The sequence below is a fragment of the Larus michahellis genome, chromosome 11 (assembly GCF_964199755.1).
Source record: "Larus michahellis chromosome 11, bLarMic1.1, whole genome shotgun sequence".
Lineage (NCBI taxonomy): Eukaryota > Metazoa > Chordata > Aves > Charadriiformes > Laridae > Larus > Larus michahellis.
In genome coordinates this window covers 20256140-20281915 of record NC_133906.1, presented here as the reverse complement: position 1 = coordinate 20281915, position 25776 = coordinate 20256140, and the positions used below count along the sequence as shown (strand labels likewise).

Here is a 25776-nt window from a genome sequence, read left to right as displayed (position 1 = left end):
TTCCCCCAGCCATCCCGCATCGGGTCTGTGCTTTGTGACCGAGCTGTGCTCTGTCTCTCTAGAAAGATGCGCTCTCTCCGTTATCATTGTTTTAAGCCAAAGGCAGCCCATGCCATCCTCCGGAAAGCCTTTCCAGTAATTATTCTAATCTAAACATGTGCATCTAATCTGAACTAGTCTCACTTCAGCTTTCAGCCACTAAATCTTCTCGTGCCAGCCAATCGGCCCTGCATGAGCAGAGTCTCCACCTTCTGTAGGTAGTTACCGACGGTGACCCAACCACCCCAACCTTCTCTGATTTGCTGAAAAGTTACGGCTTTCTGAATCATTCACTGTGAAGCAGATTTTCTGGACTTCTCATTGCTCTTTTCTGAACCCATCCCACTTTTAAAATACTCTGTTGGGACACAGGGGTCCCCAAGTCTGTCACTGATGCTCTACGCCGCAGAACGCCACGTTCTTGGTCCCATTGATACTTCCAATTAAAACACAGCTAAGAATGGTACTAAGTGCCTTACATATAGCAGTGCACTAGAAATTCATGTTCATGTTCTCTAATACATAGCTGCCTTCCTAGTGAGCAAGTATGACCCGTTTTCTTAAATTTAGACCTGTGGTCTTGTGTTCAGATGCATCGTGAATAATAAGTCATTCATTACCTGTAATCATGACAGCAATTTCAGTGTCAGCATGCAAACTGCACCAGTGGAATTTTTTTATTTCCTTAATTTTTTCTTTGATAAAGCTATTGGTGCGAACCACAGATCCTGATGAGACCTTTCACGCATACTGTTTGAGACTTCTCTTAAAACGTGCTATTATAATTGTTACCTACGTGCAGTCTGGAAGTCACCACTATAGAATAAAAAGTGTTCTGAGATGATGCAAAACATGTTAATAGAGCATCCTTCTGTAACTTCTGCTGTAAGCGAGAAACACCTGTGGCTTCAGTAAGACTGCACTTTCTTTGCACTGAAATAAATTAACTACGCTGCCCCACTGTGTTAAAGAAAAATATCAGAATGAAAATAAGCACTCTAAGATTTATAAAAAAACCCAACTCCTTCGTAACCTAGAGAAAACCAAAATAAGTTCAAAGATGGTAAAAGCAGTCTAAAGTTTGAGGCTTTATACTTGAGAATTGAAATTGATCCTATGGCGCAGTACAGATATTTACCTCTTAACTTTACTATGAGCCTTCATCGTCACAAGTTGTCAAAAGCAGCTGCAACTCGCCAGCCATGAAGGTTATTATTATCAGATCTGTCTTCTCTCAACAGTTTCCAAATGATTTAAGTCTCTGCTTATCCACACAATTGCTTCGGCTATTAGCTTTGCAATGGAACTTAGCAAAAGACTGCACATATCTGCATAATAAAATAATGATTTTTGAGGGGAGGAAGAGGAGGAAGTGTAGCTGGAGAGGTGCACATAGATATTCTTGTACCCTTTCCACCTGCGTTGCTTACATGGTGACTTTATGCTGGTAATTTTAATTCATTTTTACACACTTTAAGTCAGCTACTCAAGTTATACAAAGCTCAAAATAACGATCTGCATGTAACCTGGAATGCCTGCAGAATAAGGGGAAAATTTATCATATTTCTAATTACTTGGGGTTTTCCAGGCTTTCATTATTTAATTTAAATGCAGGAAGCAACTTTGGAAACAAAGCCAGTGAAGACTCCAAGTAGTCATTCCAGGAAGGTTGAAAATAAAAAAGCCTGCTATTCCTTTGCTCCATCTCCTTGTTTTCCTTTCCGTACACACAGTTCTTAAACCCTCTTTCCCTCTCTTTTTTATTCCCAGATCCATGGAAGAGTCCCTTATGCACTGGGAACAGGAACGAGATTTCCAGATCCTTCTGTTTCTCTCCTTTGACATGAATCAGAAGTGAATGCTACCTGCCTTCATAAGGCTTCCTGCCTCGACAATATCATTTCTTGTTATTCTCTTTTAAGAACACAAGATCTCCCAAAGTGCCCCCTGTCCCTGTCACTGAGTAGGACATCAGCCATGAGGGGATGCTGAGGGACCAGGACCGAGACATCCCTCCCTTGACTCTGGCTGCCGGCAGCTGAGGGACTCCTTGAGCCGGCAGCATCATCCAGCCACTGGAGAGACGCTGATAATCTTTCCTCACCTCACCTAATTACCATTTTAAGTGTCCCCATTTCTGTAGCGGGGGGCTTACAGGTGAATTAAATACTCTGGAGAAGTTCTTCCTTTGGTTTCAACCTGCTGCCTGGTGATATCACGGGATGCTTGTTCTGCCTTGGACTGTGAAAACCAGTAAATAACCATCCTCTTCTTTCTGTGCTACTGGAAATTGTATAGACCTCCAGTGTGCCCACTCCCACCAGCCCCCTCTCTTCCACGCTGAAGAGTCTCAGTCTCTGCCTGGGGGATCGGCAGCTCCCACAGTGCATCCCGATGGAAACAACTGCCTTGGACAGATTCAACTACACTGGATATTTGTGCCAAAGTCTGGATCTTGGCCACTATGGAAGATGCCAACCAAGCCGTGACAGCATCAGTGCTGGACTGCCTTGAAAGTGAAGGCGTTAGGCTGGAGGAAGTGACCTCATTTAGTGGTTTAACTAAAGGCTTTGGCAAAAAAAGAAGGAAAGTGTGAGGGAAATGTGCTGTTGACACTGAATTGGGTTATTCTGGCAATGCAGAAGAGAATTGGGATGTCATGGAGAAACAGATGTTTGACCTCAGGCAGTGGAAGGAGAGAGAGAGAGAGAGAAATTTAAAAATATGAAGTCCAAGGTCATGTGCTTAGAAAGCAGTAAAAATTTCTTCTCCGTGTTGGATGCTTCCAGGATGGCAACGTCCCTAGATAAAGGCTGAGTGCTACTCATGATTCATGGCAGTGGGACAGGGCCAAAGGGAAGGCAAACGCGACGTTAAACTGAAAGGCAAGGGGCAAGTCTAACAGGAACATGAAAAAAATCCCATTAAGAATCATCAGTGAATCCTCAAACTGTTATGTAGCCCCCAGCTCATCCCCAGTGAGGAAAGTGCACAGAGAGCAAATACTGTCATGACTGCACAAACAGAAAAAGTCTATCCCACAAAAGAAGACGGGAAGGACTTGGCTACTAGCTTAGTAGCACGATGGCTAAGGACGGTTAGGAATGCTGTGCATATATGTATTAGGAGGATAAATAACGTGAAGGAAAAAAGAACTACTGGCTCTAGGCCAAAGTTGCCATGAGAGCAAGTGGCAATACACTGGTCTCAAATATATTTGGGGAAAAAAGTAAGTGTTTTCTAGCCAGAAGAGGAGCAAAAAAATGGGAGTGGCTTTTCAGTTAGATGGGACAATCGAAGAGATTTGACAAATTCAATCTAAGAAATTTGACAAACGGGGTCTCAAAACCAGGGGACAAGATTTGCAGGACCAGGAAGTGCCTTCTAGTCTTGCACTCCCCTAGTCTTATTTTCACTGTCCTCTACCTGAGGAACGATGGGTTTTGGCAAATGGCATTAATGCACAGCTCCAACAGTCCAAGAATTAGCTGCTACAATCTCCCTTCTCAAACAAAGCTACTATATCTCTCGTCTGCTTTTACTGAATATAAAGCAAATGTAAGTTGAATTTTTTATTGTACAACACAGCTTCTGCTTCCTGAGTTACCCATTATTAAAACATTTCCTATCTACCATGAAAAATGCATAATACAAACCTTCTATTTCATTGTAAAGTACTGAAAATATTTTTTTTCATCTTATGAGACTGTGCTGCTGCTAAGGGTAACTCACCTGCGAACAGCCGAAGACAGTTAGGAGAAAACAATCATATCATTTGTATTTAAACATACTATACTGTACATCCCTCGGCAATAAATTATTCTTCCTCACAGTATTATATCAGAGTGACTTCTATTAAAAGCCATACTTACTGATTCCCTCTTCTGACACTGTGTAATTTACCACCGATAAATGTTCATAAACAGTTTGACTGAAAAATCCATAAAGCCATTTCAGCTTTATTTTAAGTTCCATTTAATGTCCCTCAAAAATGATTTCATCCATGTGTTTCCATTAGCTGGTTCTCTGCCCAATAACTTAATTCCACACAATCAGTCAGGAACTTATAAAGCATATGACAGGATCTACCTAAACTGTTTTGAATCACCATAAAGATTCAATCAAAGAATATTTGGGGTTTTTTCCCCTTCCAGTGCAGAAGGTGTAGGGGCACAAATGTCAAAGACCCCTATATGTGTTCGCTTCATGTAAGAACAAAGACCAAGAGCCCCATGGCAAGGGAAGATTTACGCTTCAGTTTAAGGGTTTGGGGATTATTTTTTTTTGGTTTCTTTCTCTTCTTTCATTTGAGGCTGCATGAGAACAGGTCTGCCAACTAAGGGTTTGCATTTTCTCTGGCACTAGTGGTTTCTTAGAGGCCTACTGCCACATCCAGGAACCAATCCTGGTTGCCGTCTGGACCACAGCAAGTGAGTTGCTGGAGTTACATCCAGCTCCTGGACCTCCTTTCACCTCCCTCTTCCTATTCTGCACCTGCCGTAGGAGCCTCCAGTGCCACTGGTCTGCTGTATCTTCTGAAAAGCTCCAGCTCTTGCACAGGGAGACACTGTCCTTTCTGGCTGCAGACCACATTCCTGGCACAGCAACCTGCCCTCACTGTTTCCAACGTGGAAGCAACAAAAAGAGCCAGTGGGCTGGGCTTTTGGCAATCATCTTACTCTATGACATGAACCCAAGATACAGCATAAAACACGGCGTTTTTAAATCCCAGTTTTGCACTGAAACAAAGCAGAAGCGTCATGTTCTGTCTGTGCCTGTTGGGCTGCCATTCTCCTGGTGAAGAGTGCCTTTTGAAGCATTAGCCCTCTTCATCCAAATGTGGAGTTGGCTGATCAAGCTCATGAGCTTCGTGAGAAAAGACCAGGAGACCACTAACACTCCACCGAGGCACAGGCTCCAGCATGAGCCCAAACCTGGCTGGATCCGGCAACTCCGAAGGGGAGAGAGGAGTTACAAATGCCCCAAGAAAGCAACAAATCTCAGCTGGAACGTACACCTTCTTAACCAGCAACAAATCCAAGCAGAGGAAAGTGGGCATCAACAGTTCGGCTCTCCAAGCTGCCTCTTCCTTTCCCTGTGTGCTGCAAAAGTACCTGAGCTGTGTGACACTGTCCTGGCACCTTCCCTGCTGCAAAGACAAGGGCCATCCCTGCTCCCTCTGGCCAGAACTGGGCTCCAGCCATTGTGGCAAGATACTGATCACATACCAATCCCTCTGCACAAAACTTGCTCCAGGCTTCCACTGCTATCAGCTGGAAGGGAGAGAAGAAGAGCTCAAATGCAATGCGATGAGAGGTATTTTTAGACTAATGATTGATGCTGCTGCTGTCAAGGGTAGGTGGCAATCAGCTGAACAGCACTTGGGGGTGAACAGAACACGAAGGAGAGAAATCAAGTTTCCGCTCAGGTGCAGATGCACCAGGTTAGCTATTCCCCACTTTCCTTTTTCTTTTCTTTCTAGACAACATTTTTCTTTCCCACTCTGTGTATTCTTTTACTAAGAATTCCAGACCCACAGTACACCTTTGGCGTTGTGTATCACTGCTTTATAAGGAAATTGGGGTCTCAGACCCCCGTGATGAACTTGGTCATTAAGTTGGCTTAAGTGTATCTCCTCTTTAGCGCTCTGCCTTAATGTAATACTGTGCAAATGAGGGGAGAAGAAGAAGGATTTGCTATGACTTTCTTCTAGCTACAGTCAAAAGGCAATGTATAGTGTGCTGGTGATATCCATAAACTGCCTCTATTCCTGCTATTATATTAGGACACATTCAGCAATTTGTTCATGAAAACACCCATCTGACAAGGTTCTCTCCTTGGTAGGTCTCATCAGGGTAATATGTGACAGTCTCAGAAAGGTGTCTGTGCAAACAGATGTCCAGGAAGTAAATCCAATACAATGTAGGTAGAAATGATTTGTGCCCACTTCTTTTAATTCCTAGCTTTAAAAGCCTTATTCATCCTTAATTTATGTTTTTAAATGGATGAACATAGTAATTGCTGCTGCTCCCCTTGAATCCCATCAAATCTGAAATCAATAAGAGCTCCATTTCAGGGCCCAACAATAATGGCCTGGCCAGGTTAAGCCAGTGCACTGAACAAAAGCCATAAAAGCTTCATTCATGATTCTTTCTTGGATACTACAAAAATAGTTCATTGCAAAGGTCTGTCTGTCTGCTTACCTTCATCATCCAAGTGTTGGGGAGTTGTTCATTTAAGGGCAATCTGTGTAATGAAATCATGTGCAGCGTCAAGAAAGGTGTTTATAATAAAAAGGTAATATAAATTATTTAGAATCTTTTAGGTTGTGGTTTTGGCACTGTATGCACATGGGGAGTGAGTCAACCTTTAGGCACTGGGTTGAGTTAGGCCAAACAGGAACTCCTTGTGACTCCAGCACCGCCAGCTCCGTCGGGTGGAGGAGCAGCAGTTATCTGACTCATAGTCCCAAGAAATAAACGGAGCCTGGTTTTAAGCTAGAAAACCTGCAAACAATAAGACGAACCGCAAACTCAAAGATGAGCATATGGATCACTAGTGATCACAGAATCATAGAATTGTTTAGGTTGGAAAAGACCTTTAAGATCTTCAAGTCCAACTATTAACCCAGCACTGCCAAGCCCACCACTAAACCATGTCCCTCAGCACCACATCTACATGTCTTTTAAATCGCTCCAGGGATGGTGATTCAACCACCTCCCTGGGCAGCCTGTTCCAATGCTTGACAACCCTTTCAGTGATGAAATTTTTCCTAATATGCATCCTAAACCTCCCCTGGTGCAACTTGAGGCTGTTTCCTCTTGTCCTATCACTTAGTACTTGGCCAATGGTATGAGGTTCAACAAGGCCAAGCGCCAGGTCCTGCCCGTGGGTCACAACAACCCCATGCACCGTTACAAACTTGGGGCAGAGCGGTTGGAGAGCTGTCTGGTGGAAAAGGACCTGGGGGTGCTGGTTGACAGCCGGTTGAATATGAGCCAGCAGTGTGCCCAGGTGGCCAAGAAGGCCGATAGCACCCTGGCTTGTATCAGAAACAGTGTGGCCAGCAGGACTAGGGATGCGATTGCCCGCCTGTACTCGGCACTGGTGCGGCCACACTTTGAATCCTGTGTTCACTTTTGGGCCCCTCACTAGAAGAAAGACATTGAGGTGCTGGAGCGCATCCAAAGAAGGGCAACACATATATGTGTCTCTAGAGACACATTGATCTTCAACAGTCTAGCGTCGGTGGTTGAATGTCTGAGAAATATAAAGAGAATAACAGAAAAGAACAGAAGGGCTCGCATCCAAACTGAGAAAAGACATACGAAGAAAGGTTGCTACAACTTATGCTGACCTCTAGATATTTCCTTCTTGACTAGTTTTGGGGTCCTTCAACACTTTTTCTGCAGCTCAACAATAGCAATGTCATCACTCAGTTCCTTTGAAGCTCTTCTTGGCATTCCTGTGCAAAGCTGAAAAGAAACTCAGGAGAGCACCTGAAGTAGGGATACACAGTGGAAATTTATCAAGGAGAATATTATGTGAGCTTCAAACAGATCAGGTTGTGAAGGCTGGGGAAGACACTTAGGAAATAAAATATAAATCTGCCACACTTTTAAACTTGATTTCAGTGTTTGGTAAGTGTACAGTATGTTTCTTTCATAATCCTTGTGACATTTAATCAATATTAATCTGATGGTGCATGATACTTCTTTTTCCTTAAACAGGATTAACGTAACACAACCTGAACACACATTTCAGCCTGGACTAGAAGCCTATACACTTTACATAAATGCTATCCTTTTTGCCTGGAATGTATTTTGAAGCAAAAGCAAACACAAGGAAAACTTCTCAGTATATCTCCCTCCCGACACACACTGTTCCCTCCAACAAAAGACAAGTTTACAATCTGCGTGAGTGGATTTTGAAAAAGGAGGGCAATGTTATTTGAATTTGACATTAAAAGGAATGGACAACAGCGTCTACACCTGTTGCCCTCAAGACAGGAAAGCAATCAGACGCATTCATTCAAGAATCGTATGTTTGCTCAAGATCCGGTCGTTTTAATTTCTTCCCTTATGCAATGGGAAGAAAAACTTTATTTGGAAGAAAGCATCCATAAATCCCACCCCATTCAATGAAATAATTTTTTTTCTATATAGATTTTTAATTCTTTGTCACTGCTGATTACAGATTAAATCACTTTTTCACACCTGACTTCTACGTTGATACGGTAATAGCGCAATTCCTAACTGAGAGCAAAAAATAATTTTCTTGTGGCTTTAATCACCGCTAGGAAACATACTTTTTTCCCCCGCTGTTCCTTAATTTTGCTAAACATATTTTTTTCCCAGCACCACAGCTCTGCAATGAGTGCAAAGAAATTTGATGAAATTTCATGAATTCACCATGACTGAATGCTAGAGACAGTGGAGGCTGTTTCCAGTCTTGCTCATGCCGGTGCTACAACCTAGTATTTCCATTTGTCAGCGCATTTCCCTCCTTTCCTCGTTTTCTTCTCTGTCCCTTTCCTGCAGGACCAATGACTACACAGCTTGGCAATTGCTCTCGGGCTGCATTAGTATTACTGCTTAATTACCTATAGGGAGCGTGTAGTGAATATTCGGAGCTGCTTCCTAAAGAAGTTCATACATCTTCAGCAAAAGGTCAAACGCCCGTCCAAGCCCCGTGAGCAGAACGGTTGTTGCACACTCGTTCCTCCTGCCGAGAGCACAGGAGGGAGCTCTGGAGAAACTGCTGCCTCCAGGTGCCTTTGGAGCAGCCCCAGCCAGCAGGAGCTCCTTTGCAACTGGATGAACTGGGAACAGCCTCTGACTCCAGGCTGGTGGCACAGTGTTTGCTTCCAGAAGCCCAGCGAGGGACCGTGGCCGCGCTTCGGCAGCACCAAGCCGTCTTTGAGTCAGGGGCAACTTCCTCTCCACTGCCTTTGGAAAGGAAAAGGATCATAGTAGGAAAACGTTTTCATTTGCTAAGAAATGAGTCTTGTAGCACCTTCTCTCCTTTGAAAAAGCTATTTGCAGACCTGAGTATGGACATATTTTTCGGGAAAACATACAAAATCCACAATACAGAGTTCAAGCTTGGCATTTATCCTCAGATGCCAAGTTGCAGCAGGCTCAATGGTGAGGCCAGAAAGCTCCATTTCCTCTGGATCAGGCCTGGTTTTAACACTTGGCTACAAAAATTGTTCCCTCTGCCACATACAAGTCAGCAAAATGCCATTTTGAAATCATAATGGCTGCTGTAAATGGCAACTGTGCATGTCCTGACCCATAAATAATCACTTCTGAAGAAGGGTGCATGCAGCAAAAATGGGTGGTCATTCCTGGAAGTTGTTAAACTTCCAGCTTACACCACCCTCTGAAATGACTGGCAGCAGCCAAATAGCTTTGTGGATTATTTTCATGAAATATAACTACGCTTGCACGCATGAAAGTTACTCTGCTGTAAATACCGCAGCAAACACAAGCTAGAAAGGACGTGCCAAGAAGCTACTAAAATTGTAATATGGAGGAAATGTGAGCAGAGTCCTTTAAGCAGGCCGGCACTGCAGCCACAGCTCGGGCGTGCTCCCCCCCCCTCCAGCTAATACAAGGCTCCCTGAAAATGTTTGTAGATGCGAAGCTTTAGGGCCAGCTTACGCAGACACACGAGTTCACCACGTTCACATTAAATCGTGTTCTCCTCTTGCCCAAAGCGAAGGACACTGCAAATACTTTTTTAACCCTTCCATGGGCAATAAACCCCACCACTTTGTATTCTCTAAATACAGAACAGGTTACTCTCTCTGCCGGCAACAACAGAAAACCCCAATCCAAACCCTCCCATGTGAAAGAGCTTTCTACAAGACAATCATGCAGTGATTTTGTTAACTATAAGCTTACGCTATGTTGCTTTTATCGGTGGTGTTCCTCCACTAAATCCTCTAAAGTCCTTAATATATAGCTTTCGTAAATAAGATGCTAGAAGTGTGCCTTGGAATTAATTACTCCAAACATTAATAAATTTACAGTAACATTTGAACAGCTGATGCCTCTTTTCAGGTGCATTCCCAGGCACCTGGAGAGAAACTAGAACAAAATACGCTCCCAAACTAACGTTTCTGAAAGTCTAACCTGTGGCCAGCTTTTGCGTGCTCCACACAGCTCAGCGCCCAGAGGGAATACGCTACAGTTGGAAAAAGCTACAAGGTGGAAACAGAGCCACTGGCTAATTATTTGAAGGGAGGGGATGGAAGGGGTTGGCGAGATCAAAGGTACGATACGGCCCGCCATGGTGGGGGGGAAGGACTGCAGCGGTGGTGGGTGGCTCGCACGTCTCCTGCAGAGATGCTCCTGCAGGAGCTGAAAGGAGATGAAAGCCATCCTGCCACGCTCTAATTACAGCTATTTTAGTTAAAGTCTGCCACAGGGAAAGGCTTTAGCCAAATTTTTGTCATTAGGCTATATTAGAAGAAAAGCTTATGCTATGGTAGCATAAACGTCAAAGTGAGAGGCGCGTTTTCCAGGGACCCAGAGTAGGAGCAATTTGGGAGCAATTCCTGTATTCTATTACAGAAAGGGGACCTTGCGGTTTTTTGAATAATCCTATCCTTGTTGAAAAGCAAAATGGTAATCTTAAGAGTGGTTAAAAAGCGTGCATGGTTTGTAACGGGACAGCACCCAGGCCATGCAACCCCGCCGCCCACGCAAACCTTCCTCCGCCACTCAAAACCAGGGACTACAAAAGCCCATAAGCTGCAGGAACGTGTCTTTCGCGCTTTTATCTCAGCTCACTGCAGTGCATGTGGATTGCCATCAATATTTAGTCTTAAAAAAAAATAAAAATGGTTAAATCCATCATAAATATTAAACACCAGAGTATACTGGCAAGTTTCCCTGAAAACAAACTTCAAAAAATAATCTCCAAAAAAGATGTCAAGGCCCCTGGGAGAACTGACACTGACATGTCATCAGATGTTGTCTTATAAAGCTAAATTAAGCATCTGACCAGTTTAATTTCTGTAAAAACTTATGCTAATTTAAATTGCTTTAGATTTAATTAAAAATGCTTTTGTATAGAGATAATAATGTAACTCTGTTAATTAGTATCAAGTGGCATCTAGAGGGCATATTTAAAAACTAATCTGGAGAATAAATAGAGCTAATTAACAGTCAGAATAATGCTTTATGATTGTCTTTTGTTTGTAAATGCTATAATATTCAATATGCTATTGAATGAAATTGGTAATTAATATATATCAAAGTTATTTTTTAATGCTCTTTTAACGAAAGGGTATTTCTTCCGCACCATTTTTCAGACGGTCTGAACACGCTTCATTTGTGGAGGGAAGGAGGAGGAGGAGGGAAGAGGAACCGCTGTATGACGCACCACATCGGAATTCAATTAGAGCCAGCTCATTCATCTCCCATAATGCAGATCATACGTGTTTATGAGCCCGCGGGGCACATCCAGCCGGGCCCCAGCTTGCGTCTATGTGGTGTTCGCCAAAGCGCGCTGCTGACCGTGGCAACGGCCAGCGCAGGGCAAGTTTGTCCTTTATGCCATGGACAACCCCAGGAGCAGCACCGCGGTGAAGAGAAGCGGCAGATCTTGCCTTCAAAATCTAAGCTGTGCAAAACAAGAGAGAGCTGCGATTCTGAGGAATGAGAAAGGCTCCGAGGTTTGCTCTAGCATCTTTTAAAAGACCATGAGGTGCTCAAATACTATGGGAGTGACGCTCGTAAAAGACAGCGGTGCTAACAGTGAGGACGTGCTGCCATCTGGTCCCACCACAAGAGGGGAGGAGATGGCTGGGCAACTGCGGGCACTGGCAAACGAGCTCAGAAGACAAAGGGCAGACCAGATTTGGCATGAGGCTCAGTTTCTACATGACTTTTGTAGACAAACATGAGCTGCTTCTGAGTCATCCGGACCAATACAGCTGCTGAGCTCCCAGGGGGCTCTGAGCAAGGCAGAGGGAACTCGTGCTCGTGTCTGGAACAGGTTGTGTATGTGCCGCCAGAGCCTACCACGGCCAAAGGGCTGCCCTTGTCCCCAGACAGGAGTTCCCATTATCCTCCAGTCTCTCCTGTGACAACAGGTTTGACCAGATTCACTACAGCAAATAAAATCACCAAAGTACTCTACATCATGCATGAGAAGCAGAGAGGACCAACTCTGTCTTTCTGTGTCCTTTAACAGTTAAAAATCAGAAATAACCCCCCCAAAATACAATTAAAATAAAAAGCACTTTCATTTGTTAATCTGCACTACCCATGCTGCACAATTTTTTGAAGCACCGTCAAATGCAGCACGTCCTCCTTGTATTTTTTTTATCCATAATTCTGTGTATTCCTCCCCTTTTAATGCCCCGCTAATGTTGAAAAATCCTTCAGATACCCAGAGCAGAGCCCATTTCAAGAAAGGAAAGCACCTCTTTTCTCATGACAAGGCTTCAGCATTACTTTGTAGAACAAACTTTCAGAATCAACTTTGAAGAGCGTACAAAGAAAAAAAGTAATTATCATTAACAAGATTAAAAGCTAGCCACGAGCCCAGTAACTGCTGCTCTAACCTCTCTGAGATGACTTTCATGCCAGATTGCAAACATACACTTCCTTCTATAACAAGTACGTGTTCAGCAATAACAAGAACAAGTTGAGGTTATTTACATAGCGTAGATAGGTGTCAGCAGACACATACTGACAGCACCTGAGATCCCAAACACCAGAAAAATGATCAAAGGAATTTGTCTGTGTACTACAAGTTGGACTAGCCTCAAGTGCAGACAAAAACACTGGAAGAAATACGAACATATGGTATAACACTTCCCAGCATGGCAAACAGCCATGGCAAACACTTTTGGAGATAAAATTAGATTGGGGAAGCAAAGCTGGAGAAAAACAAAGCCAAGCATGAACTGTGAAAGCATTTCAGCTCAAGGTCATTGAAATACTTGCCATGTAACATCACCAATGGCATCATTCTACCTTTTCTTTTCTGACAGATCTGCATAAGCCAAATAAACTCCGAGAAACACTCAGCTGCAGATAAAAATGAAAGTGCACTACAGTGGTTAGCAATATTTTTGATGCTGTTTATTTTGGAGACTAAAACAGGGCAGAAACTCAAAACAACTATCAAAAATAATTGCTGGTTTCTCCGAAGTACAAAGTAAACAAAAAGCAATATTTTTGTAAGTATATCGTCTGAAAAGGAGTACTTGCAACTTGTAAGGGAAAGTTTCTGTTTTTTTTTTTTTTTTAAGAGTTAATCATATGAATCTCTCTCGTTTTATGGTCTCCAAGAAAACACTTAAAAACTGTTGCTTCCTGACTTCACCTCCCCTGCACAAAGACTGTACAATTAAGTACCTCTGGAGGGTGCAGCGCGAAGGGAGATGTGTGGTAGAACATGGATTGTGACCAACGCTCCCTGGCTCTGTAACACTGCAAGAATTTTGAATGGTTCCTTTCCAAAGTTTTAGGCTAAAAAAGATGCTGTTGATTTTGTGAAGTTCAACATTTACCCTGTGAAGCTCACCTAACTTTGTCTGGCTGGTGACTGAGCTAGTCTGGTGTGTACCAACGGGGACCTGAGAAGAGCTACACCCGGCCTGCCCACAAACAGGAACCGTCTAGAACAGTACGACAGCAGGTGACCAAAAATGTTAAGGGTTGGATACGAAGTCCCATTCATGATGGTTAGACTCCAAGGTGCTCATTTTAAGCTCCTTTAGATTATACATAATATACTAATAATACACTATGTAATATGTAGAAGCAATAATGAAAAATACTATATATCAAGATAAGCTCCTTCATTGATCTCCCTGTTTTTACGAGGTTACCAGAGATGCAAGGAGCAGTCTGGAGCGAACAGATGCATCCAAACCAAGCCGTTAGGAAACAGGTATCAGCGCCACCCACAGAGAGCGGCGTTGCTGCTATGTGACTAACTGCGAGCAATACGGAGCTACACCCACTCTGGTCCTACGTGAAAACATTCACGAACACATCTTAAACTAACCAAGGGCATGAACTGAACGGGGAAGCTAGAGAATTGTAAGTTCCTAAGAGGTAATTTCATACAACTATCAAATATATTTTAAAATTTTACAATTACCATAGCTGTTTTTCTTCTCTAAAAAAAAATATATATCCAAACAAACAACAGACAATCCCTACCCCTCAAACTCAAAGCATATCCCCAGTTTTTATTGGAGTTGTGGATGTAAAGCCTAGCAGGCAGGACAGCTGGGGAGGCAGATCCTGCACAGGCGAAAGGCGAGCTCGGGGTGTCCCCTCTGTCTGGAAAGGCAGACGGGGAAGTGGTGGCATTGGCAAGATTGGCCTCTCCTCCCGTGACCAGGAAAGAACCCTACCCACAACACGGCTGAAGGCTCAGAGATGCACAATGTTCTCTTGCACGTGGCTAAGGAAAGACAGCGAATATAAAGGCCACCACCAAACTCTTCAGAGAATTAATGTGGGGTCCTAATTCATGTTGACTTTTTCACTGCAGGTCTCCTTGGTGTTTGCTCTAGAATGAAGGAGGAGCTGGCGAGAGCGGTGCAATCAGAAACACGAAGCCTGCGGTTTCCCTACACACGGGGACTGCAGCCATGGAAGCATCCTTACAGCGATCCCTCGCTGTCCTTCACCCCGGACCCAAAATTGGTCAGTTGCCAAAGCTGGTTTTAATGCTACTTCACTGAGCCAGACAAACCACTTCCAGGGGAGTTTTTTCTGGAGGGGAAATAACACATTGCGCAAGCTAAGAAGCGCCTCAGATAGAAACTCCTGGCCATTATCTGCCCAGGGAAGATTCAAAGCAATAAAGACAGTGAAACGCTTTATCTCCAAAAGAAGCTTTCTGTAAGCATGAAGGAAAGTCAGGCAAAACTATTCTAAAATTTGAAGAGGCGCATATTAAAACAGTGATTTAGTGAATAATCTTTTACCTAAAACTCTCAATCTCTCTGCTCCAACCACCACTTCGTTGTCATCTGCAGAAAACAGCAATTTTCCAGAGAGGGTTTTCACCTCAAATTTTTGGCTGTGTGCTTCCACCGCTTGGGGACCTAGAGGGAAGAAGAGATTTAGCACAACCTTTTAGTGAGAAGTATAAGAAAATCACATACATTTAATAAACCCACCTGCTGAGATTGTCCTAATAGCTCTGCAGATACAACCTGCACCCGACACATCAAGCAGGGAGGTCCGTGCTTTTCACAGGGTGACCTCTCGTTAGAAAAGGGCATTGTTTTCTACCTAGACAACAACCTCTCAACTGTTTCTACTTGTGTTTTTGCTAATGCTTACGTGTGTCGTAAAACCACCGTTAAACTTGGGATAGCTGGGAAATTTTTAAAAAAAGACAGACCCACATGTGAAACGGCAATGCATATACCCAGCCATGCCATGAGGCATCCAGAATTCCCAAGTACGTTTTGCTTGGGCTGACGCTGTGGTGGAAAAGATTCCCGATGTTCTGCCTATTAAATATGCCTGGATTAAAATGATATCAGTGTCGTGCACAGTCCAATTAAAAAAAAATAAAAAAATAAATACAAACATCACCACTGGAGCAAATGTTTTGTTTTAGACCATTTCAACCTTGTGCAGGCCAAGATGAGCGGCAGGGTCTCCCACGGTGCAGAAAGTTTTTAGACAATTGAAGCTTTCCTTCGTAGCCCTTATTTCAATTCTGCTGCTTCCCCTGCAGGCTGCTGCGCACCGCAGTGCTGGAAAGCCTCTGGCAATGCGTTTTGTTGTGGAGCCTGATAAACATCAGCCGCCTGAACAGCAATTCAGCCCAGGTCTGGGGCTCAAAGGCTGCGAAGGGCAGACCCCTGGGTTACAGGACCTAGGCTAAAATTCGGGCACATTGGCACAGAACAGCCCTGTGCAACCCAGTCCAAGCCAGAGCCTCCCTGGAATGCGTAAGGCAAGTGATCAGACTTTGCATTATTTCTGGCCATCTTCCTGACTAGTCTCATTTCTCAAACGAGAAGAGAAATAAGACACGAAAGCCAGTATTTTCTTACAGGTGGGTTCCAACCTCATCTACGCCCAGCAGTCGCCTGCACGGGGTCATCTGTATTGGCATCAGGGCACACCAAGAATCACACGCGTGGTTCACAGAAAAGTGAGGCTATGCCGAGACCCTGGAAACACGTAAGTACCCTGCAGCCATTCTGAGAAAATCCAGTACTTGAGAGCTTTAAGTTTGATTTGTATCGTGCTAATTAACTGTCTCCCGACTCACCACTGCAGCACGCGCTACATGGGACTTCGTCTTCGCTCTGCTCTGAAACCAAAGCTACTGCTGAACGCAGAAACGAGCGCCATAACCAGAAGATCACACCGGGAGACACCACCGTCTGCGTCCTCCCAAGCTCTCGTGAAACGGAGGTGCTTAAGTGAACCAAATACCCTCTTGAAAATATATGGAGAACCAACAAACTAAGCACGTTTATTCTGAATGTGAAAATCAGGGAACTTGGGGTTGAATTTATTTACTTCCTCCAGGCAATTTTCATGCGTGCTGCTTAAATCATTGCTTACTGAAGCTGCATATTTAATTATTTAATACTGTGACTAGAGGCCAAGAAGTTATATAAGCAAACCAAACAACCCAAGTCTCACAAAAAACAACATGTTTATGGATTACTGGCTCTGCCACACAGCAATACTTCTCCCGGTCCCTAGATAAATCTCAATAAATAAATAAATATCCTATATCATATACATATATATAAAAAATATATTAGCATATATAATGCATTGGTCTCTTTCAACCCAAATTACACATGCGTTTACTCAAAGGCTGCTGTACACTGGGGATTTATGAAACACCCATTTCCCCATCAAACACACTAATGCTTTGGAGCATGAGAGTGTTCTTCATCTGCAGAAGCGAACAGAGCGCCCTAAATTGCAGTGTGCCAGCCCAGCCACAGTTAATCAGCAGAGTTCCCAAGATCGCAGGCAAGTTAGAAGTGTCTCGGGAAAAGCCTGTGCCTGTTACACCAGAAATGTCAGCCTGCATATGTTCTTCTTGACCCTGAAGTCATAAAACTAACGTTTCTGCTTCTGGATTGGCTTTCAAATGAAAACGATGGTCTGCTTCGTTATCAGAAAGCACCAGCCAGCTGCCTCTCCAGCACAGCTTTCATGTCACTAGCTTTGCTCCTACAAAGTGGAGCGACGTTTTCATTTGTACTTCACAAGACACCTGGGCTCCCCTCCTGCGTGCCGTTTAAAGCCGACGCAGCATCCCACAACACACCCGCTTTCATCCCTCCTTAATCCTTCCACGCAGCCTCCCCCCCTCCTTACCTGTTACAAGGCGACTGAGGACTTTAGTCTTCTCATTGAGGATGTTCACTGTCACATTTCTGGCAGACTGGAAGTACAGTGGGTTGCCCTGGAACGAGACCAGGAGAGCAAGCACGTGAGATGGGGATGGCTGCCCAAGACCAGCCGGCTTGAGACACCTGGAGCTTTGCCTAACGCTGCTGTTAATGGCCCCAGGTTTGGCCGTGTGGCTGAGGTGCAGGCTACCCTGCAGTCATTTTTATTGGCCAGGATAAAACCAAAATCCACACCTCTCTCTGGCCCAGAGACTAGCCTTGTTTTAGTGATCGTTAGCTTTATTGCCAGCATAAGCCCACCAACCGGTTATTTTAAAATGTGACATGGGACCTGACCTAAGCTGCCTGAGGGTGATGTTTTGGGAGGGTGGCTGACTGCAGCAGGGCTTTTCAGAGTCAAATCTGCAATACTACATACACACATCTCCAGATGACTCCCACTGGGTGACTGTATCTGCCTACCACCCTGCCACCTGAGTGAGCCAAGCCTAAGGGCTGCGAATGAGAAAACCTTATTAACATGTAGACAGTGCCTTCGATCTCAAAGCACTTAAGAACTATCTGGCACTTACCACCATCACATTCCAGTCTGGGATGCCACCTCAAGATCAGACCCATCCCATCAGGTCTGGAGACACACAAGACGCGGAGTCTTCCCCATTCCCCACTTGACCACACAGATTTCTGCCCATTTTTTTTTTTTTTTAATTTTTATGCTTTAAATGTACCTCTGAGAGAAGAGCAAGAGCAGCTGTTAACACACGGGAGCCACAGAGCTACCTGGCAGCATCCATCTCAGGTATTTCTCCCGCAGAGCAAAGCCAAAGAAAACCCACAGGGAAAACCATCTGGTTCCTTCTGTGTGCAAATGTATCCAAGACACCCGGGAACTCGTGTTTTCCACAGGCAGCCCCAGTCCACACAGCTGGCTTCTCCAGGGCTATTAGCCACCTACAGCACAAGCACAGGGTGACCCCAATTTAAATCAGCCAAAAATCTAATGTGCGAGGTGGAAATTCACTGCCAGTACCTCTTCATAATGTCTAAAGCAGGCAGCTGATTAAATTCACCAACTGGCTAAGCCATACGATCGGTAGAGGGGATAATATAGCAAGCAAATCAGCAAGGAGTTGAAAATTTTATGTCCATGTGCTTCCCACATCAGTCTCTTTCCAGTGTTTCAAAATCTTTCCATTAGGAATGAATAATCAGGATGGGGATGGAGGATCGTGTAGGTCAGGCATGTTCTCCTTGCCTCCTGAATTTATAAGGAACGTAACTAATATTTGCATCGATGCCACGGTTCTGGATCATGGCAGAAGGACTAGGTTGTCTGCATATAAAACAGAGCAGGAGCACGGGAACGCACTGATGGGAGTCCTGTGATGGACTGGAGCTTCAAGGACCACTTCCAGTGATGGGCAAATGATTCCCAGCAGTGTCTGCAGAAAACAAACCTCAAAAACCTAAACCAAAACCAGCTCCACATGAGACCAGATATTCACAACCATTACATTTGTTGCCTTAACTCTTAGTGCTGCATCCACCCATGGGATCAGCCCTTCAGCAGAAAAGGGGGAAATGGGATTTATTTAGTCAATTATAACTAGACCATTACGGCTACATTCAGACTATTTACAACTAAAACAAAATAATAAAATTCCACTTAATCTTTTCCAGACCTTGGATGAGTTTCAGAAGCTCTTGGTCTCTCTGTCTCTTCACACACTAAATGAGGACAAATCACCCTTATAGACCTCTGTGATGTGTTTGACAGCTTAAGTAATACAGTATATGAAACTGAAATATGATTAATAAGCTAGAAGTAAGGAGCAGCGATAATGACTGGTAATGATTTTGCTCTTTTTTATTAATTTTTATTTGTGATCTTCTAGAACCTAGAAATTAATCTTGATTACTATTTTATGGTTAACAGCACAGAAAAAAAAGATGGCTTCACTTGAATACCCACTTGCTCTGGTATTAATTCTCCACAGCCCTGATCAGAGACCTAATTTGAACATCCCCAGCGATAGCAGTTTACTGCTACATTTCCATCTCACACTAGTGATCAAGGATATTTTTAACGGCAGATAACTACAATCTGCATGCTCTATAGCCATAGGTGAGGCTATAAGCACTACAAACACGCCGTATGAAGCACAGAAAGGTCACATTTTTGACTTGCACTATTTGACTTTCGTTTATGGAGTTATGCGAGTAGCTAGAGTGTTTTGAAAAGGCCAGGAAACTTTCCAGTCCAAATTCAGGTAGGAAAAATCACTCAATCCCCATGGCTTTGAAACTCCGTTACTGATCTGCATAACAGGAGATTGCACTACGGAAGTGCTACAAGAGAAGCCAAGTGGTTAATATGAAAAGAGTAACAGGAAAAGTTGCTCCGAAGAAGTCTTACAAGACAAGCTAAGAGCTGGTATCCACCTACGAAAGACTTAAAATACACAATCAGACCTTGAAACGCTTACCCCAGCACAGTCATCTCATTCACCGATTCAGAGCTCAGATTCACGCAGCCTTCAAAAAACTAAATTTCCCTAATGGAAGAGTTATGTTTTTATTGGTCTGCAGGGAAGGAACATTTCAAGCACTTAATGCAATGCCCGCTCTCATTTCCATAATTCTTCTTCCATTAAGAAATGAAAAAGAGCTGAAAAAATTACTCCCTTTTGCTGAAAATTCTGCAGATTTTCTGTCCATCATCTTCTGTTTACAAAGGTAAAAACACCGACATCTTTTACGCACTGAACATTTAAAAATGCTTCCTCTATTGCAAGCTTGGTGGTGATGCCAGCTTCCTTCAATCACACAGAAAAAAAAATAATTAAAGCATTAAAAAATTCTTCAAACAGAAATTATAACTGAAAAGACAAAACCTTTCACTTCTTTTACACTTTCATTTATCACAACACAAAATTAAATATTCTGATGCACATGAGAAAGTGGAAATGTAGATCAATATGGCATCAGCACCACGATAAAAATTATTATGTAGTGAAGTAATATTCTCATAAACTGTCATAACACTTGATAGACCTAGAGTTAGAATATCAGCATGTGATAAATAAGCACGTCTTGACTCTAATTATAAGACTGTAAATATGAGACACACCACGTTTTTGAAGTATAATATGCAACAATCCAGTTCTGAATGTTTCCAGATAATTGATGTTAAAGAAATAAATATATTTTATTCGTGGGATTGATGCAAACGAAGTGGAAGTGAATTAAAAGCTGGATTAAGTGTTCTTTTGGTTTCAGAAAAGTAGGGAAAATAATCTTTTTCTCTTTGTCTACCTGTTTCTCTCCAAAAGGTTTCACCCAATTCTTCAGAAAAGCACGTTTGAGATAAAACACGTCTGGTATCGTCGATCACACAATAACCCAACGTATTTCACTGCCTGCACGCTATCTGATGCACCGAGAAATCTCCTTCTCTGTCATTTGTTCTTCCTCTCATCACAAACACGACAACAAGGTTTCCCCACACCTCTCCTCCCGAGAGCAGACGCTGCTCCCAGCCCACACGCTGCCACTGACTTGCTCCTTCTGCCCAGACTCGGCTGTTACGGCTTCACCCTCTTCACAGCAACCCTCCACTGAGCGCGCTGCGTTAGCAGAGCCCAGCTCACCTCCATCTTAGCCATCCCATGGCACCGCACTGAGCTACACCCTTCGATTTAACTTCCTACGCGACTTTGCAAATTGAATCAGCAGTCACCTCCTTTCCGACACTATTTTACATTATTATTTCTTTCCAGTGATTCCGTTGATCATTTGGCTGGAGAAACTGCAGTAGAGACAGCGATGGGAGTAGGATGCATTTTTTTTCCCCCTTTATGCATGTTTTCCTGTTTGCTTCTGATTTATTTCGAGCATTTTCCTTGCAGGACACCGACGGAGGATCCCACGCTGCGCTGGGCTGCGGCTCCATTTCTGGGGGCAGGTGAGGCTGGGACCTTTTAAGGACTCTTTGGGCTGGTTATCTACTTCCAGCCCACCAGGAATCTACTATTCACCTCTGCAGGAAATCCTGCATGGTAAATACATCATTCTGCCTCGTACTCCAGCCCCTCATTAGCAGACCCAATGGCTTAACAATAACGCAAATGTTTGTAGCCACACAGAAGAAGTTGCCACAGCTACTCAATATATTGAAACATTGGACACATGCTGCAGAATAAAGAATGTGAAAAGTGCAAGAAGAAGTTGAAACAGTCTAGCTTGTTTCTTCACTAAGCAGTGAGGCATCCAGCAAAACACAGAAGACGTCGCAAAAGGTATCGACTGATTGTTTGCTAGGTTAAACACACGGCCAAACAAGCTTGGGCTCGCTTTGGAAGAAATGCTAAAAACTCCCAGATCAGAGACTAAACCAGAAAAAGCACTTGGACTGACAACCTTAATTTGCAGCTGAAGCAACCCCAACCAATGCTGTCTTTAAGGAAATTCCATACTTTAACAGATGTCCTTAGACTGTTTTAGAGAATTATTAAAAATATTTGGAAATCCTTTTAAATTTTAACAGGCAATTTTAAAACAATGCATCACAGTCAGCGTGTTTGTAATTTGGATGGTGAAAAGGAATAGCGTTGATTTGATCCTGTGGATTCAGAGACTTCACGCAGCAAGTGCAGGTGAAGCTTGCGGAAATAATGGAAATGGTGAATTTCCTGCAGGCTTGACAAAGTAATGGGAAAAATTAAAATATCAAATTAAATAATTTTTAAATAAAAAATTAAAATATATAATCCAGGTTGTCAAGGAGCAGTCTACGGAGAAGACACTCAGAGCAGCGTTGTCCTGCCCAACTGTACCTCTCACTGACTTTGCAGAAAGCAAACGCTGCTCTGCACACAGCTGGACTGTCAGAGGGCAAAAGCTCATCTTCTGTAGAGCAAGACGCCAGCCCACTACGAGAGCAAAAGCCCCCCTTCCCCTGGCCTACAGCCACAAGCAGCACGGTCACTTGCCCGCTCCCTTGAGTGCTGTTTTAAGGAGCTGCTGATAGAGGGGACGTATTCATGTGGGCTATAACGAACATATTCCTTTCCCGAACTCCGATCAGTCCTACTGTACTATCAGCTAAATGCAATAATAGTAAAACCAGCAGCGATACTCTCCTGCATTGCATTCTCCATCGGCAGGGACAACTCAGAGCTGCACCAGGCAACGCTTCACAGTTGTGTCCGTTCATTGCCCATTAACGGGGACACAAAGCAAACATTTCAGGGCAAAAGATGCCCTTCACTAAGAAGAGCAAACTTTGCTAACAGAAACTCAAAAACATCACCTCTGCCATGCCTCCTAATGTAACCAGACCCGGCGGCACACACTGCCCGGGACACAGCACTGCGCGTGAGCTCATTTTTGCAGTTGTCGGGCATGCCCTGAGACCTACCGGGACAGCTGACTTTTTAACCCTTACTCTGTCATTTTTGGTCGGTTGACAGAGATGTGCTTAAATTAGTATCCCTGACCCAGTTTTGCACGTTCCCGTATGACTTGCTGATCCTTCAAAGGGAAGTACCAGTAATACCCTCGCTGCGTGACCCCAAGCGCAGTTTCCTAACCACAAAGATCTCCAGAACATGCTGTGAGCTCTCAGTCAAATAAACCAGACCTGACCCCGAGTATGCATTTCTTTCCCCCACTCCTGCCTTGAGAACAGAAACTCCTTTTGGGGAGTGTTTGACGCTGGAAAAGCTCAGAGCTGCTCCCTTAAAACAGAGAGTTGGAAGGAAAAAATTGAGTAAAAAACCCTTCAGAATTGGTAACAGATGCTGCAGAGATCAAGCAACTGGCACCGCCATGAATCACAGCAAACCTCGCCAGAACACTGTAGAGACATCGTGCGCCCCCTGAAAACCAAACAGACAAAGCACTGGACGGCATCTATCTTTGGCTGCGGAGAAGACAAACTTGGGAGGATCTAGTGAACCCTGTCCCGAAGATCCCGCTTGGAAAAGCAGCCTGGCCTTCATCTACGGCAACAGAAAATCAAAACTTCAGGCCAGACTTGCAAGCCAACCATTACTCTTTCCGTTTCAAAAGTAAACCCAAGAGCTCTTCCTCCTGTTTCTGATCTAGATCCCCACAGAATGAACACGATTTTGCCCAGAAGCCTTCTGGCACAAAATTTTAAGTCATGTAGCTAAATCCCTGGGTGCCAGATTGAAAACATCGCTTAATATGATTTGAACGTACTTTTTGCTGTTTAATCACTGAGTCTCTTTTGATCTTGATTTTGGCCTTCAAACAGTTGCATATAACGTTCATGTAACTAAATCCCTTTTTTAGTAAAACTTCTGATTTGACAGTGTAAGCTTTTCATAGCAGAATGAAAGCAAACCGTGAGTGGAATTGGTAACACACAGATGAAAACAAATGCTACAGAATGCCCCGGTATGTGCTATATTTCTGTCTAAAGGTGATGGCTTTTAGAAGGAGGCACCAGGTCCAGTGCAGAGATAACAGCACGTAGGCTCCATCCTCCTCTTCCAGGAAACAAACTCTTTTCCCAAGTGCAATGCACCCCGGTCCCGTAACCTGGATCAGTAACGGAGCTGACGCATCCCTGACCTGCAGCTGGCACTTAAAGACGTAAATGTAGTCTCACGGGCTGACTTAATGGGCTGTGCTCCAACTTCGGACATTTTATTAGGTATTCAAATACTTAAAACAAAAAAATTCAAGCTCCTTCTTCTATGCAGTCACCTTTGCAGAAAGGTATGTTTTACAGTACCATGAAGCTCAGAAAATACTGTGGTCCCACCCAACTTGACACATTTTACTGGCATAGATAATGCACATGCTGGAGTTTTATGTCCAATACTACAACCCCCCCTCTTTTACAGCATTTCTTGAAGTTCATTTTAATAACAACAGAAACAAAAGATAAATTTCCCACAGCTACATTAAAGCAATTACATCTCTGACTCTTCTTTTTTCAAGTGCAGAGACGGCAGGTCTGTGATGTGAGATCTAAATGACTGGGTTCTGCTTTTGGATGGCCACCCAAGGGGGTTTGCATCCTTCAAAGTGATTTATTTCTGGCAATCTAGGGGTTTCTCTCTTTAGAAGAGTACGTGTAATAATCTCACGAACACAGTGCTTCAAAAGAATGGCTTCTTCAAGATGCCTAATCAGCTATTTTGCAGCTGAGATTCTTCTGAAAATTAAATTACACCATGCCTGATGACATTAAAAACACCACCAAAAAAACCTCCGAGACATTACATCTGCCTCAATTTTTTTGCCATTCTTTTTTCTTTTTTACTCCATTGACTTAGAATATGAGGAAAACCACAGGTGACATGATGAAACCAAGAGACATACACAGAAAAATAAAATGCAGCCGTGCATGCTGGAGTTCTATTCAGTATCCACGGGGGTGGGAAATCTGGATTCGTAATGTCTGAAGGCTGCTGCGCACTCACAGAACTTTCCATATTGGTAGGACTGAACTGAGCATTACTGGCTTCGGAAAAAATCCGATGCATTAAGCATGCTCAGCGCTAGGAATCCTCTGGCAAGACAGCCTTAGACAACTTCTGAAAAGAAGAGAACAGCACAACTTGTAAAATGACCAGATAACTCTGAAAATGCTTCAAGCGCTTTCACTGCGGAGCTCACCCGAAGGCGTTGTATCCGAGTCCGTCAAGCGTGTGCTGATGATTAAGTTTGCATCACTGGGGAATGGCTCTCCCTCGAACAAACTAAGGAGGACTTGAGAAACTGCGATGTTCTTAAACGGGAGAACAGCCGTCCCAGGTTCTCAGCACACAGAGCACCACTTCCAGCGAAAACGAAGCGAGTACTCCCTAACCATTTCAATTTACTTGAATTCTTCTGCAGAAACACCGAACCGCAGAAGCTGCTCCGTGGCAGCTCGCACCGGTCTGATCCTCCTCTATAGCAGGGGTTGTGGCAGCGGGACTATGGATCTGTGCTAAGTTATCGCCTGTTTTCTGCCTCGGGCTACCCTAGTTACGGTCAGACTCCAGTGGTGACAGATCTCCTGCTGAAGGGAACATACTGTCGATAGGCACAGGACCAGAGGAGAGAGGGAGAGAAAAGAAGAGAGCTCTGCTGAGGTTTAAAATATTCTAAATCATCCAACTATATAGCTACTCCGCTGCTCGTAACTTTTACTCCAGCCAAGTGTGCAGGCCTCAGTTCGTGTGTTTTCATTTTTATAGCCTCTCTGGTATGCCTACTGCTTGCCTTAAACATCTTTTAAAACTGCTGGTAAATCATACCTCACTACCTATAAAAGGCATTTGAGGACAGTATTAAAATCATACAGAACTAGTAATTTCTGACTTACTTTCTCA

The 25776-nt window shown here is 43.7% G+C and overlaps 1 protein-coding gene across 18 annotated transcripts in view; it reads right to left on the bottom strand.

Moving 5' to 3' along the window:
* SGCD (sarcoglycan delta) overlaps positions 1-25776 on the bottom strand; it is a 354229-nt gene that overhangs the window by 42282 nt on the left and 286171 nt on the right. For all 18 annotated transcript variants that reach the window (XM_074604512.1, XM_074604497.1, XM_074604504.1 and 15 more), the window contains 2 exons: positions 17388-17475; positions 15008-15127 (listed from right to left, as the gene is read on the bottom strand). In XM_074604512.1, coding sequence (XP_074460613.1) covers positions 15008-15127; positions 17388-17475 — 208 coding nt within the window. The remainder of the gene's footprint in view (positions 1-15007; positions 15128-17387; positions 17476-25776) is intronic.